Below are 14,582 nucleotides of genomic sequence, written 5' to 3'. Positions count from 1 at the left end.
GCTTTCGTGCTAGCGGGCAAGGGAAGTTCAGTGAGTGGTCGCATACGGTCTGGATCAGGGCCAATGACCCCGTTTTCCACCACGTATCCGAGGATGGCTAACTTACGCGTACGGAATACGCACTTCTCCCTGTTATAGGTCAGATTCAGGCGAGATGCAGTGCGCAGAAAGTGTTGGAGATTCGTGTCATGGTCCTGCTGGTCATGGCCGCAGATGGTGACGTTATCCAGGTACGGGAAGGTAGCCCGCAACCCGTTCTGGTCCACCATTCGGTCCATAGCACGCTGGAAGACCGAGACCCCATTGGTGACACCAAATGGAACCCTGAGGAATTGGTATAGACGACCATCCGCCTCAAAGGCCGTATATTGTCGGTCCTCTGGGCGGATGGGGAGTTGATGGTAGGCGGACTTAAGGTCTATGGTAGAAAACACTCGGTACTGCGCAATCTGATTGACCATATCAGAAATGCGCGGGAGAGGATACGCATCCAGCTGCGTGTATCTATTAATGGTCTGACTATAGTCGATGACCATCCGAGGTTTGTTCCCGCTTTTGACTACCACGACCTGCGCTCTCCACGGACTAGCACTGGCCTGTATGATCCCTTCCTTGAGGAGCCGCTGAACCTCAGATCTAATAAAGATCCGGTCCTCAGCGCTGTAACGCCTACTTTTAGTAGCGATGGGCTTGCAGCCAGGTACCAGATTTTTAAAAAGGGATGGTGTCGTGATCTTCAGGGTGGATAAATTGCACGCGGGGCGTTTTGGGCAATTTGGAGGCTGCGGCTGGTTCCCTACGGCCAGTGAAGGGAGTGGCCCACCGTACTGTAGGATCACACTCTTCATGTGGACCATAAAATTTAGTCCGAGGAGAATTGGCGCGCAAAGGTGAGGTAACACAAGGAGCCTGTATTGCTCGTAGACTGTGCCCTGTACCTCAAGAGTTACCATACATCGTCCTTGGATCGGTACAGACCGGGACTGTGATGCCATGGAAATGGTCTGCTTGGCAGGGAGAACCCGGAGTCCACACCTTTTAGCAGTTTCAGGGTGTATGAAACTTTCGGTGCTCCCACTGTCAAACAGACAATTTACAGTTCTGCCACTAACCTTTACCTCCATCATAGAATGTTCCAGTCTGAAATGCCTGGTCTGATCCAGAGAGATCGACGCCACCGTTGGCCCCTGGGCGTCACTGCATGCTGCCGATGTGGATGCTGAGGACCCCTGCTGGTCGCTCCTAGTCGTCGTGGACCATGATGGCCGCCCCCATGAATCGCACATGGGCGAGGGCGCCAAGCGCAGCGACTCCTGGTGGTCTTCCTCCTCCTCTGTTTGCCACGATGGCGCCGTCCTGAGGTCGCACGTGGTCGGACCTCGTGGGTACTGCAGCGCCGAAGGAGATGGTCTCCGTTCTGGAGGGTTACAAGCTGCACTGCCGTTTTTAGGTTTGGACCTGCAGACTTTGCTGTAGTGGCCTTTTTTACCGCACTGGCTGCAGATTGCCGTTCTTGCCGGACACTGCTGCCGTGGATGCTTAGCCCCACCGCAAAAATAGCATCGCTGGCCCCCTGGAGCTGCCGCCGTCGTCGAATCGATCTGGGAGCGCGGGTTCGCGGGGCGAGGAGGGAGCAGAGCTTGCTCCAACCACGTTGACTGCACGTGTTCCTCGGGGTACAGCGCCAAGCTCTTCGACGCCGCCTCCAACCTCACGGCCATCCCCATTGCCTGGGTCAAGTTGAGTTTCCCCTTTTCTAGTAATTTAAGTCTGATATACGAGGACCCTACCCCTGCTACGAACGCGTCTCGGGCGAGGTCGTGCATGTACTGCTCGGCGGAGACGTCCTTACAGTCACAAGCCCTGGCAAGCTGCAGGAGTTCATTGGCGTAGTCTTCTATGGTCTCGCCCGACTGCCGACGTCGTGTAGCGAGGAGATAACGAGCGTGAATCTCGTTGGGTGTCGTAATGTACCTATTCTTTAGGAGCTCGACGGCACCCTGGTAAGTGGAAGCTGCACGAATGGCTAGGTAAATCGTGTCGCTTACCCTTGCGTGGAGGACCTGGAGTCTATCACTGTCCGTAGTGATAGCTACCGAGGCTGCCAGGTAGTCCTCGAAGCACTTCCACCAATGTTCGAACGTGTTAGCTGCACCGACCGCACGTGGGTCCAGTGTCAGACGATCCGGTTTTAGGATCTGCTCCATATTCTCAGTTAATGTATTCAATTGATGCACCTCAATGAGCACCCGGAAACAAGGCTTTAGTACTGAAGGCTTTAATACATTAACAATGAAACTACTAACACAAATTCACCCGTTCAGACTGAAGGGGTCCTGCCGGAGCAGGGGGTCTTATACCCTGCCACCGGAGGCGGGACCCCACTGGAGTGTGCCATGATAACACTTAGGACAGGTAAACACCCTATCCCAACAACATAGTACAACCCCCATAACAACAACACCCTAGCCCAACAGTAACACAATAACAACCCCAGTGGTGAACCAACGATGGTTCACCACAATGTGTCATTCCTCTGAAAGAATTATTTAGTCAGACTTGTTCTTGCAAATGATTTCTCTTCTATAGTTACCCCATTCCCTTTTGTAAGTTACTGCTGTAACGTGCAGCACATTCCAGAACATAATGACTTGCTACACAATTGAAGATTTATTATCTTGGGGGAAGGTTCAGCCCGTGTTTGCCAGCAGACAGAATGGCTTCACGGGGGGAAAATCCAGGGAGAACTGGGAAATGCAATTCTCGCCAGAGACGATTTTACCATCAAGTTGCGCCCGTTTTCGGGCGCGAAAACTTGGTAAAGTCGGGCATGAGGCGAATAGCGCGATCCGTGACCGCCTCCGTGCCCGTTCCCCCTTTACCAAGGGTCTAAAACAGGCACAACGTCAATTTAAGTGCATTTAAATTGACTAAATGGGCTGGATGCCCAAACTTACCAGCACTTCCCCCTTTACCACTGTGTTCACTCGTCCAGATTCGGCACGAAACAGAGACATGCTCGGCAAAGGTCTGTTTCGGGCTCTCCAGCTTCTGAAGAGGTAAGTTCAGAGCTTCCAGCGGTTCTCTACTCAGATCGGTGGCAGGGAGCGGGGGGAGGGAGGCGGGTCAGATGGCTCTCTGGTGAGGGGGGGGGGGGGCAGGGGAGCAGGGGCAGGGGGGGGGGGTCCGCTGTCACTCTGCGTGCAATCGGTGGGGGGGGGGGGGGGGGGGGGGGTGCGGTAGCGGCGGGGGGGGTGTCTGACATTTTGGCTCCCACCAGATTCACCGCACCCGCTTGCCACCACAGGCAGGTTGGGCAAATTCTGCCCATTGTCTTCCTGCATGGACTTTATTGATGCCTTGTGTAGGCTTTATGGTAAATTTAAGTAAAGTTTATTTATTAGTGTCACAAGTAGGCTTACTTTACTTAACACTGCAATGAAGTTACTGTGAAAATCCCCCAGTCGCCACACTCCGATTCGGGTAACACTGAGGGAGAAATTAGCACAGCCAATGCATCTGACCAGCACGTCTTTCAGACTGTGGGAGGAAACTGGAGCACCCAGAGGAAACCCACGCAGACATGGGGAGAACGTGCAAATCCCTCACAGAAAGTGGCCCAAGCTGGGAATCGAACCCGGCACAGTGAGGCAGCAGTGCTAACCTCTGTGCTACCGCGCCAACTGATGATCAACCATGATCAAAATGAATGGCTGAGCAGACTCCAATGGCCGAATGGTCCCCTCCTGCTTCTATTTTCCATCTATGTTTCTATGTTTCTGTGTAACCTGTATTCTCCGGTTTCCACCCTTCCTGCTACTGTGATCAGTTTCTCCTTTGCCCCTTTGTTAGAATCCCTCACGTTTTGAACACTTATATAAAATATCTCCTTAACCTTCTCTTCCTAAAGGAGAAGTTAATTGAAGTCCCACATCACTGGTCCATTCTATCCAATCACTTCCCCTCCTGCCCCAATGCCTTGATATCCTCCCTCCTTTGGTTCCCAATCATAGACACAATGTTCGGAATTTTCCAGCCATTCATGCCGGTGGGATTCTCCGGTCCCGAGGCAGTGAATGGGGATTTGGCTAAGCGCCAAATTTTCCGTCCTCGCTTGCAGTGGTGGTGGGGCGTGAACGGATGGAAAATTCCGGCCAATATTCCAACTGAGACCTAACTCAGGTTTCATACTCCAAAGGCCGGATTATACAATTGCCAGCCAGGGTACATAAAAATCCAGTGACCGTCGTAACTGCCACCTACCCTCTGCACCTGCCCCATTGCAAATAAACAGGGTACAGGAGAGCTGTCGGAGGGCCTGCCTTCCTTTGCACCGCCTAAGTCCCAAAGCATGCAGGAAGCCCAGCAGCTTTACATGCATGGGCTGGTGTCAGGCAAGGAGGATGGGAACTTCCTTTGAGCCACCATCCCCCACACAATCCCTACCCAGCAAGTAGTCACCACCACTTCCTCAACCCCTCCTCTCTACCACTCCCCTGCCCCCAGTTTCCACCCTCACCCCTTGGTCTCTGACCACCCCCCCACCTCCCTCAACCCACCTCGATCCCCTTGCCAGGGGCAGCCAACCTGGCCTCAACAATATCAGACCTCTCTGTGCTGTTCAGCCTGGCAGGACTGCCTGCAATCTCATTATTGGCTGCCAGTCCTGATGGCACTGCAAAGCTACTGATCTTTGGGTTGACTCTCCAAGGCAGGTCATCCTCTCCTTATTGAGAAAGAGAGAGAGAGGAGTCCCACCTCCAACCAATTCCCACTGCTCCCAGTGTTAGGGCAGCCATTGGGATTCTGGGTGGGTTCGTCCTGACCCTGGGGTCACAGAGACTGTGGCATCTTAATAAATCCAGCTCTATATTGGTGTTTAGAAAGATCGCCGACACCCTTTTAACAGCCCTCTCAAATTGCCATGTTACCTTCACAGATTCTTGTACATATATCCCCAGGTCTCAACATTCCTACAATTGTATATATTTCCTCTCCTCTCTTGCAACCAAAATGCATCAATTCACACTTCTCTGCATTAAATTGCATTTGCAATTTGCTCATTTCATCAGTCTACCTCTCTCCTGTTACTCTTCCTCCTCACTCATAGAAACATAGAAACTAGAAGCAGGAGGAGGCCATTCGGCCCTTCAAGCCTGCTCCACCATTCATTATGATCATGGCTGATCATCGAATTCAATATCCTGATTCCCCCTTCCCCCCATATCCCTTGATCCCTTTCACCCCAAGAGCTATATCTAATTTTTTCTTGAAACTCCTTACTACCCTTCTGAGTTTCATGTCTCTCCCCTCATTTGTTTGGATGGTATACAAACTGAAAGTTCCTTTTTGATAGTAGTTGCCTTCCTCACTTCAACTCTACAACTTCACTTTCCACATTAGAACATAAGGAATAGGAGCAGGGGTAGGCCATTTGGCCCCTTGAGCCTGTTCCTGCCATTCAATAGGATCTGATTGTGTTCTTAACACCACTTTCCTGCCTGCACCGTACTTCCACAACCCTTGACTCCCTTGTCGATCAAATATCCATCAAACTCAGTCTTGAATATATTCAATGACCCAGCACTGCTCTTGGGAGAAGAGAACGCTCTGGTCAAAAAAAATCCCCCTCATTTATTATGCCCTCCAATTGATTGGATCTATTTGATCAATGTTCCACTGATTAGTTCTTTTTTGTATGTGCGTTATTTTCCTCTCCAGACCACATCATCTCTTTTTTCCTTGCACGGCAATGCCATATTTACTCAGTTTAACTCATTCTTTTCCAGCGTGTTAAAACTCTGGAACTTTTTTCATTGCGACTGTCCATTTTGTTGAATAATTTGATGCTTATCACGACAGTACAGAGGCCCTGTGGAGTGATTGTCCCTTTAGGGGCAACACAGCAGAGTAAGGGTCATAAAATAAAAATGGTGGATTAACTCAGTAGGCCTGGCAGCAACAGTGGAGAGAGAAAAACATAGTTAACCGCCAAAACCTTGTTGCCATTCACGCCAGCGGGATCTGATGGTCTTGTCAATAGCGCATCCCCACCACAGGTTTCCTGCGATGAGGTGTGTGCTTAACAGGAAACCATGTTGACAATGGCAGTACCATAAGATTCCACCACTAGTGAGCGCGCCCCAACAGCCATCAGAGTGAAACACGCCAGGGAGAGGGAGAAGAATCCCGTTTAGCGTTACGAGTTCGAGAGTAAGGGTCATTTGATCTGGGTGACCAATCGGGACTCAGAGTGGAGAATCACCCCAGGGGTGGAGTTCTCTTTGGCAAGAGGCTTTCCTGAACTTGTTGCAGACACTCTGCTGCTCTTGTAGATCCTTGTAAATAAAACCTTTTTGGTTCACTAATGAAGTCTCTGAAAGTGCATCATTACAGCATATGAAAGCAGAACCTAATTTCTCCAGTCACCCAGTGCAATGTCCAAGAACCTTGGATACTGCACTTCAAATGTTTTGCCGTTCAGATTCACTGTCTGTATGACTGCCAAACCTCCTTCAGCCACAATTCACCTCCCCTTGAGGAGATCCATCGAATCCCCGGAATCCACAGAACCCCTACAGTTGCTGAAGGAGGCCATTCGGCCCATCAAGTCTGCACTGACTCTCTGAAAGACTATCTAACCCAGGTCTAAACCCCTGCCCTATCCCTCTAACTCTACCCATTTAAAAAGGCTACTTCACCCAACTTGCACCTCCTTGTGACACTAAGGGCCAATTTATCATGGCCAATCCCCCTAACCGCACATGTTTGGACCGTGGGTGGAAACCATAGCACCCGGAGGAAACCCACGCAGACACGGGGAGAATGTGCAAGCTCCACACAGACAATGACCCCAGGCTGGAATTGAATCCGGGTTCCTGGTGCTGTGAGGCAGCAGTGCTAACCACTGTGCTACCCTAACAAAGCAGGATAGCTTTACTACTGCTGGCAAAGTAGGATTTTGTGACACATTCCTGATGAGCAACCAATAGTTAACACTGGCTGCTTGCAGGGATCATTCAAATAAGCAGACAGCACAAAGTTGGCACGGGTCTATGTTCTATAGCTTGTTCTATGTTCTATAGCTTGATCTTGGTTTCAGATAAAGCTCGGCACAACATCGTGGGCCGAAGGGCCTGTTCTGTGCTGTACTGTTCTATGGGTCACTTATGTATTCTGATTTCCCAAGCTGGTTTTTGGGGCTATCTAATTTAGCCACCCCCCCCACCCCTCCCAATTCTTCCGCTATTTCAGTCTCACACCATCCTCTTTCTGCTTCACTCTCACATCATCCCGCACACAGGATTTCGCACACTTACTTTGACTCCCGTTGGAATTCACAGTTTTCCAATCTCCTGAATCTGCCTCATGGACTTCCACTTGGTAATGATGAATTGGGACCCCACCGTGGGAATCAGGTTTGGTAAAGGAGATTCTTGCAATCGTCTGCGATACAGCGAGAACTCTTAAACCGTACGGGCGGGAGGGGACAGCTGAAAAGAGAGGGAATACACCATTATTAGGAAGCTCCAAGCAATGAAAATAAATCTGTGTCAATTATTGTTTTCAATATCTGTGGCGTGTTCCATCACCACTAATTTCTGTCCATTAGCTTGGGGAATTTCTTGGCTGCTGATGACTCAATGTAGGATCCATTCATTCCTCAGAATAGGCGGAGACAGCACTGATACGTTGAATTTCTTTTATTGAGCATAATTTAAAATTAACATTAAAGAAAGTGGAAAAAAAACTGGGAGAGAGAGAGGGATAAAGATATTGGCAGAAGCCAGTATTGCACTGGTCTCAAAAACAGACTTGACGCAAACTGCAAACATCGGACTGAATACAGAATTATACGTTTTCTGTTATCATATATTTAAATTGTTTGGTACAAGCTGTCTCTCACTTCCATAAACAATTTTCAGCTGTGGCCATGAAAAGCTTTGTTTTGGCTTCTGAGAAAGCCTGCTTGTGTTTGCATTGTCATTTCAAAGAATGCAGCCAATTTTTCAAGCCAATCCCAGCATGCCTGCTGATTTTAAAATGTGGTCAAGTTAATTTTAAAAGCTTAGCATTTAAATGTAATTGCATAGGTAGAAATATCTTAAAGTGAAGTCTTTGCATTAATGAAGCAAGACATACACAGGATCCACAACACTCAGTAGCAATAAAGGTGTAAAATTGTCAGCCATGGTGCAGTGGCTGGTACTCTTACATCTGAATCAGTTGATTGTGGGTTCAAGACCCACTTCAGACCGATAAAAGTACAAAATCTAGGCTGTATTTCAGTGAATTCTGAATTGCTGGAGGTACTGTATTTGTAGCTGGGATGATGTAGTGGGCTTGAAATCCAGAGGCCCAGGCTGATGCTCTGGGGGACATGGGTTCAAATCCCACCACAGCAGCTGGTGGAGTTTAAGTGCAATCAATTAATAAATCTGGAATTGAAATTGAATCTCAGTAATGGTGACGGAAACGTTGTCATTCACTGTCATAAAAACCCATCTGCTTCACTCATTTCGTTCAGGGAAGACATTTTTCTCTTATTATCTGGTCTGGCCTAACTCCAAACCCAGAGCCATGTGGTTGACTCCGAAATGGCTTGACAAGCTACTCAGTTGAAGCTAACTGCTACAGAGACCACATAGACCAGATGGGCTGCAGCGGTTCAGGAAGGCAGCTCACCACCACCTTCTCTTTAGCAATTAGGGATGGGCAACAGAAGCTGGCCTTTCCAGTGATGCCGCATTCCATAAAAAGGATTATGCTTTTTGAAAAAAACTGGAGGCTCCATCTGCACTGCTGGCAGGGAAATGCCACATCCCATATTGTCCAATAGGTGCAAGGGGTGTCTCCTCACTAATATTTATCCTTCAAGGAGCAACACTGAAAATAGTTTTGTTCTTTTTCGCATTGTCATGTATGCGATCTTGTTGTGCACCTATTGAGCTGATAGGAGCAATGATAAAACAACAATGCAAAGCCAGTTCTTTGCCATGTCAACTACAACTCTCACCAACATTTACAGATACACCATAGAAAGCATTCTTTCTGGTTACATCACAGCTTGGTATGGCTCCTGCTCTGCCCAAGACTGCAAGAAACTACAAAAGGTTGTGAAAGTAGCCCAATCCATCACGCAAACCAGCCTCCCATCCATTGACTCTTTCTACACTTCCCACTGCCTCGGAAAAGCAGCCAGCATAATCAAGGACCCCACGCATCCCAGACATTCTCTCTTCCACCTTCTTCCGTCGGGAAAAAGATACAAAAGTCTGAGGTCACATACCAACCGACTCAAGAACAGCTGCTTCCCTGCAGCCGTCTGACTTTTGAATGGACCTACCTCGCACTAAGTTGATCTTTCTCTACACCCTGGCTACGACTGTAACACTACATTCTGCACTCTCTCCTTTTCTTCTCTATGAACGGTATGCTTTGTCTGTATAGCGCGCAATAAACAATACTGTGTACTAATACATGTGACAATAATATATCAAATCAAATCAAAATTAAATACTTCTGTGCATGCTGATGATGTGACATCGAGTGGACATTCTTCCTCAAACACAGTGGCTCATGCATTCCACATGTAATTCAAATAACTGAACTAGCATTTGTGAAGCTGAGATGAGGCTGAACTGATCGACCTGTCCTTGTTTTCAACCTTACGAAATGTGCTTCAGTGCACCGTCTGCAAAAACCTTCACTCGGGGCAGCTTCTTTTGTGCAGAAAAATATCCCGGGGCATTATTAGACAAAAAGAATATTCCAACCCAAAGAAGGCAATGTTGTGAGGGCTTGCTAAAATGCTTTTAGCACTGATCCTGTATTTATGCCGCGGGAACAGTGGATGCTGGAGGAACTCAGCAGGTCTGGCAGCATCTATCAGAGGAGAAAGCAGAGTTAACATGAACTCTGCTTCTCTCTCCTTACAGATAATGCCAAGACTTGCTGAGCTCCTCCAGCATCCTCTGTTCATGTTCCAGATTCCAGCATCTGGTGTATCTCCCTTATTTTTGCCGATATTTATGCCATTCCCAAATGAGTCTGGAACAATTTGATCACAGGATAATGCGGCACAATCACTTAGTCGATCATGCCTGTACAATGTTCTCTCAGTTGTCCAATTAGACCCTCCCTTTGACAAAGGGTCACCTGGACTCAAGCATCAGCACTTTTCTCCCCTTACAGGTGCTGCCCGACCTGCTGTGATTTTCCAGCATTTTCTCTTTTGGTTGTATATTATTTTAGACCTTCCCTTTCCCGTGTAACTTCTTTCCCCCCCGCCCCCTTCAAGCCCATCATTGGAAGTTACTTTGAATCTTTTACAACCAGCCTCTTGGCTGATGCATTACCAATCTTAACAAATCCTTTCAGAATTCTCAAGATCCCTATTAAATTGCCCTTGACCTCTCTGACTCACATATTGCTGGATGATGCTTTTCTTTATCTTCTGACCTAACTGTGATGAAGATCTTTAAATAACGTTCTTTATGTGGATGCCAGCCTGTACTCGAGAAACAGACAGAAAGGAGGATTTATTGAGAGCCGATTGTGAAGTGTGTGCAGAACGGGCCCTTCTAAAATGACTTCTCCATTTGTACTCCACATTGACCTTCAGCTGTAATTGATGCTGCTGATTTCATTATCATTTCATTACACTCCTTTTCTCAATTTTCCCTGAAAGCATGCTGTAAGGACACAAATATCAATTCCCCCATCAGTCAGTCTTCACTGACTGACTCCTTTGATTGGAGTCCATTATCCACAAAAGGCCTCTATGCTCATTGCCTCCATGACATGTCCTGTGGACAATCTCTAAATCTGCGCTGCTCTGTAATTGACTGTAAAAGCATCTCACTGCTAGAATCAAACCGGATATCTGATGGCTCCTCATCATCGCAAAACACTGACTTCACGGTCGCCCTCAGAATCTGAGCACTTTATAATCTCTCAGCGCGTGAACAGGATCACCGCAACGGGCAGTGCTAAGAGGAGGGGAAATTGCAGCCAAGCTACTTGGGCAGCGGTTAGCACTGCTGCCTCACAGCGCCAGGGACTTGGGTTCGATTCCGGGCTCGGGTCACTATCTGTGTATATTCTCCCCGTGGGTTCCTTTAGGTTCTCTGGTTTCCTCCCACAGTCCAAAGATGTGTGGGTTAAGTGGATTGAGGCATTCATTTCATTTGACTTATTATTGTCACACGTATTAACATACAGTGAAAAGTCTTGTTTCTTGCACGCGATACAGCAAAACATACCGTTCATAGAGAAGGAAAGGAGAGAGAGTGCAGAATGCAGTGTTACAATCATAGCTAGGGTGTAGAGAAAGATCAACTTAGTGCGAGGTTGGTCCATTCAAAAGTCTGATGGCAGCAGGGAAGAAGCTGTTCTTGAGTCGGTTGGTACATAACCTCAGCCTTTTGTAGCTTTTTCTCGACGGAAGAAGGTGGAGACGAGAATGTCCGGGATGCGTAGGGTCCTTGATTATGCTGGCTGCTTTGCTGAGGCAGCGGAAAGTGTGGACAGAGTCAATGGATGGGCGGCTGGTCGGGCAGAATTGCCCCTTAATGTCAGGGGGATTAGAAGGGTAAATATGTGAGGTTGCGTGGAAAATGCTTCGGTGGGTTGTTGTCGGTGCAGGCTCAATGGCCTGAATGGCCTCCTACAGTACTGTAGGGATTCCATGATACTATGATAGTTGGCATTGTGCTGGCCATTGTACAGAGGGAATAATGTCCTGGTGCCACTGCACCTAAATCCTTTTCGAGCATTTGCACTGGAAAATCTAACTTTCCAAAGTCAGCAGGCGATAAATCTTTTGTTAATCAATGCATTCAGGTGAACCCATTCCTCTACAACACTTAGGTCGGAAGTCTCCAACCTCGCCCGTGGCTGTGATTCCCCAGTCCTGCTGCTGTGAACAGAGATTTGTCTGAATTTTCCGTTCCCGCTGTCTTCGGTAGCGGAGCGTGCGAGACCGAAGAATTCCAGCTTCAGTCTCGGGCTTGAGTTCCTGGCCCTCAAATTCTCTTTCCCTCGGTCAGGTGAAAGGTTGAGCTGGTTCAATGGAGGTGCCGTACATCTTTCGGACTGTGGGAGGAAACCGGAGCACCCGGAGGAAACCCACACAAACACGGGGAGAACGTTCAAACTCTACACAGCGACTCAAGCTGGGAATTGTACCTGGGTCCCTCGCGCTGTGAGGCAGCAATGCTAACCACTGTGCCATGGATATGAAGGCATGGGGGCAGGAAAGATTAAATAGGATGGTTCCAGGGATGAGAGATTTCAGTTACATCGGTAGATCGGAGAAGCTGGAGCTGTTCCCTGAGTGAAGAAAAGATTGAGATGAGATTTGATCGAAATGATTTGATTTGACCAGAACCTTGAGGGGCACATTAGACAGATTAGATTGAGAGAAATTGCTCATCTTGGCAGAATAGTGCAGGAGCAAAGGACAGCAATATGAGGTGATGGTAAAGGAACCAATGATAACATGAGGACAAATCTTTTTTACACAGCGGGTGGTCAGAATGTGAAATGTACTGACTGAGGTGGAGGCAAATTCAATCATGGCCTTACAAAGGGAATTTGACAAGCAAGTGAAAAGAAAATATTTGCTGGGCTATGGGCAAAGAGCTATGAAGTGAGCCTGGCTGATTTGCTCTTGCACATAGTTGGCACGAATGACCACCAGCTGAATGGTTTTCCTCCGTGCTGTAACCATTCTCCGATTCAATGGGCTTTTTTTTTTGTCTCTCGACCTGTCACGGAGGGAGAATCATGTTCTAATAGGGTCAGGCCCTCATCACCTGGTCCATGAGCCAGAAGAATATAAGGTCAAGTGAATATGTGAGATTCCCCCGTGCGGCTGAATGGTTTCTCATACCTGTCATCAAAGTTAATTTAGACTGCTTGTATCTGCACAATTCATCTGTGCTTTTTGACGATACATCAAGTGCACGGGTTTGTACAACATGAACCTAATGCTACTCCATCACTGGTTACACGCACTCGGAAGAACAGGAGAACACACTGAGCCTCCTTGTTAAAAGCAAGTCTGCTTTGAACCAGATTGAATAACTGCTTGAGGGAGGTGGCTGGTGGGGGAGGGTGTAATTGTATCAGCTCAGGAATTCAAGGGACATTTTATTTGTGGTGTAATGCTATTTGTTTTTGGGATTAGCCACATTCTGCACAAACTTAAAATGTTAGATTTCCTGTTATGCTACAGGCTACTTACTGAGTATAACTTAGTTGGAATATACAGTAGCTGGGGAACAAAATGGTTCTCTCCACTCTGATCTGGTGCCGTATTGTAGTCTCACAATGGCAGGAAGGTTTGTCGCCTCCGAAAATTCACTGACTCCATCCAAGATGGCGCCGGAGTGAGGCAACTTCTTGCAAGCTGTGCCAAGCACACCCTCTAATTCTATCATTTATTCTCGTTTTATGCTTTTGAAACTCTACTCAAACTCTTTTAAACTCTGTACCAATGCCTTAACTCAATCTCTTACAGATTTGGCGACCTTATATTAAGTTGATCTTTCTCTACACCCTAGCTATGACTGTAACACTATGTTCTGCACCCTCTCCTTTCCTTCTCTATGAACGGTATGCTTTGTCTGTATAGCGTGCAAGAAACAATACTGCGGAAGGTGATGGCCTAGTGGTGTTATCGCTAATCCAGAAACTCAGCTAATGTTCTGGGGACCCAAGTTCAAATCCCGCCATGGCAGATGGTGGAATTTTAATTCAACAAAAAATATCTGGAATTAAGAATCTAATGATGACCATGAAACCATTGTTGATTGTTGGAAAAACCCATCTGGTTCACTAATGTCCTTTAGGGAAGGAAATCTGCCGTCCTTACCTGGTCTGGCCTACATGTGATTCCAGGCCCACAGCAATGTGGTTGACTCTCAATTACCCTCGGGGAACTAGGGATGGGCAATAAATGCTGGCCCGCCAGCGATGCCCATGTCCCGTAATGAATAAAAAATTACTGATATATGTGACAAAAATAAATCAAATCACCCTTATACTATCAAAAGCTGAGCCAGGCTATTTGCGATGGTGATGTCGTATCTGACTTTGAGATAAGCTTCTGACTGCATGTTTGTTCCATCACTTAGATGCCTATTTGTAGCATCATCCCACTCAGTCCCTGCCTCAATCCATTCTACTGCTGATCTTGTCATCTTTTCTTCCATTGGACTTGACCATTCCTATACTTTCACCTTCCAAAAAACTTAACCTCAGCCAAATTTCTGCTGCCCAGATCTCACATTCTGCCAAGTCCCATCAGAACTGTGCTCAATGATCTTTCTTTTAAATTTCTCACCCTTGTTTTCAAATTCCTCTGTGGTCTTGCCCCTTCCTGTCTGTGGAATCTCCTCCAGTCCAAAACCCTCGTTTCACTCTTGCCCCCTGAGATGTCCTAATTTTATTTCCGCAACACTGGTGTTTGTGCCTTCAGCTGCTTAAGTTAAAACTCTAGAATTCCACTCCCAAACCTCTCCACCTCCTTCAAGACACTGTGGTGAACCATAGATGGTTACCACTATGGGTACTTG

The 14,582-nt window shown here is 47.5% G+C and overlaps 1 protein-coding gene across 1 annotated transcript in view; it reads right to left on the bottom strand.

Annotated features, from left to right (window-relative positions):
* ncam2a (neural cell adhesion molecule 2a) overlaps positions 1 to 14,582 on the bottom strand; it is a 543,279-nt gene that overhangs the window by 212,270 nt on the left and 316,427 nt on the right. The window contains exon 19 of the mRNA XM_078231910.1: positions 7,320 to 7,493. Within this exon, the coding sequence (XP_078088036.1) occupies positions 7,320 to 7,493 (174 nt within the window). The remainder of the gene's footprint in view (positions 1 to 7,319; positions 7,494 to 14,582) is intronic.

This window comes from Mustelus asterias, chromosome 17, assembly GCF_964213995.1.
Source record: "Mustelus asterias chromosome 17, sMusAst1.hap1.1, whole genome shotgun sequence".
NCBI lineage: Eukaryota > Metazoa > Chordata > Chondrichthyes > Carcharhiniformes > Triakidae > Mustelus > Mustelus asterias.
The sequence above is the reverse complement of the archived record's forward strand: the minus strand, read 5'-3'. Positions and strand labels throughout refer to the sequence as shown.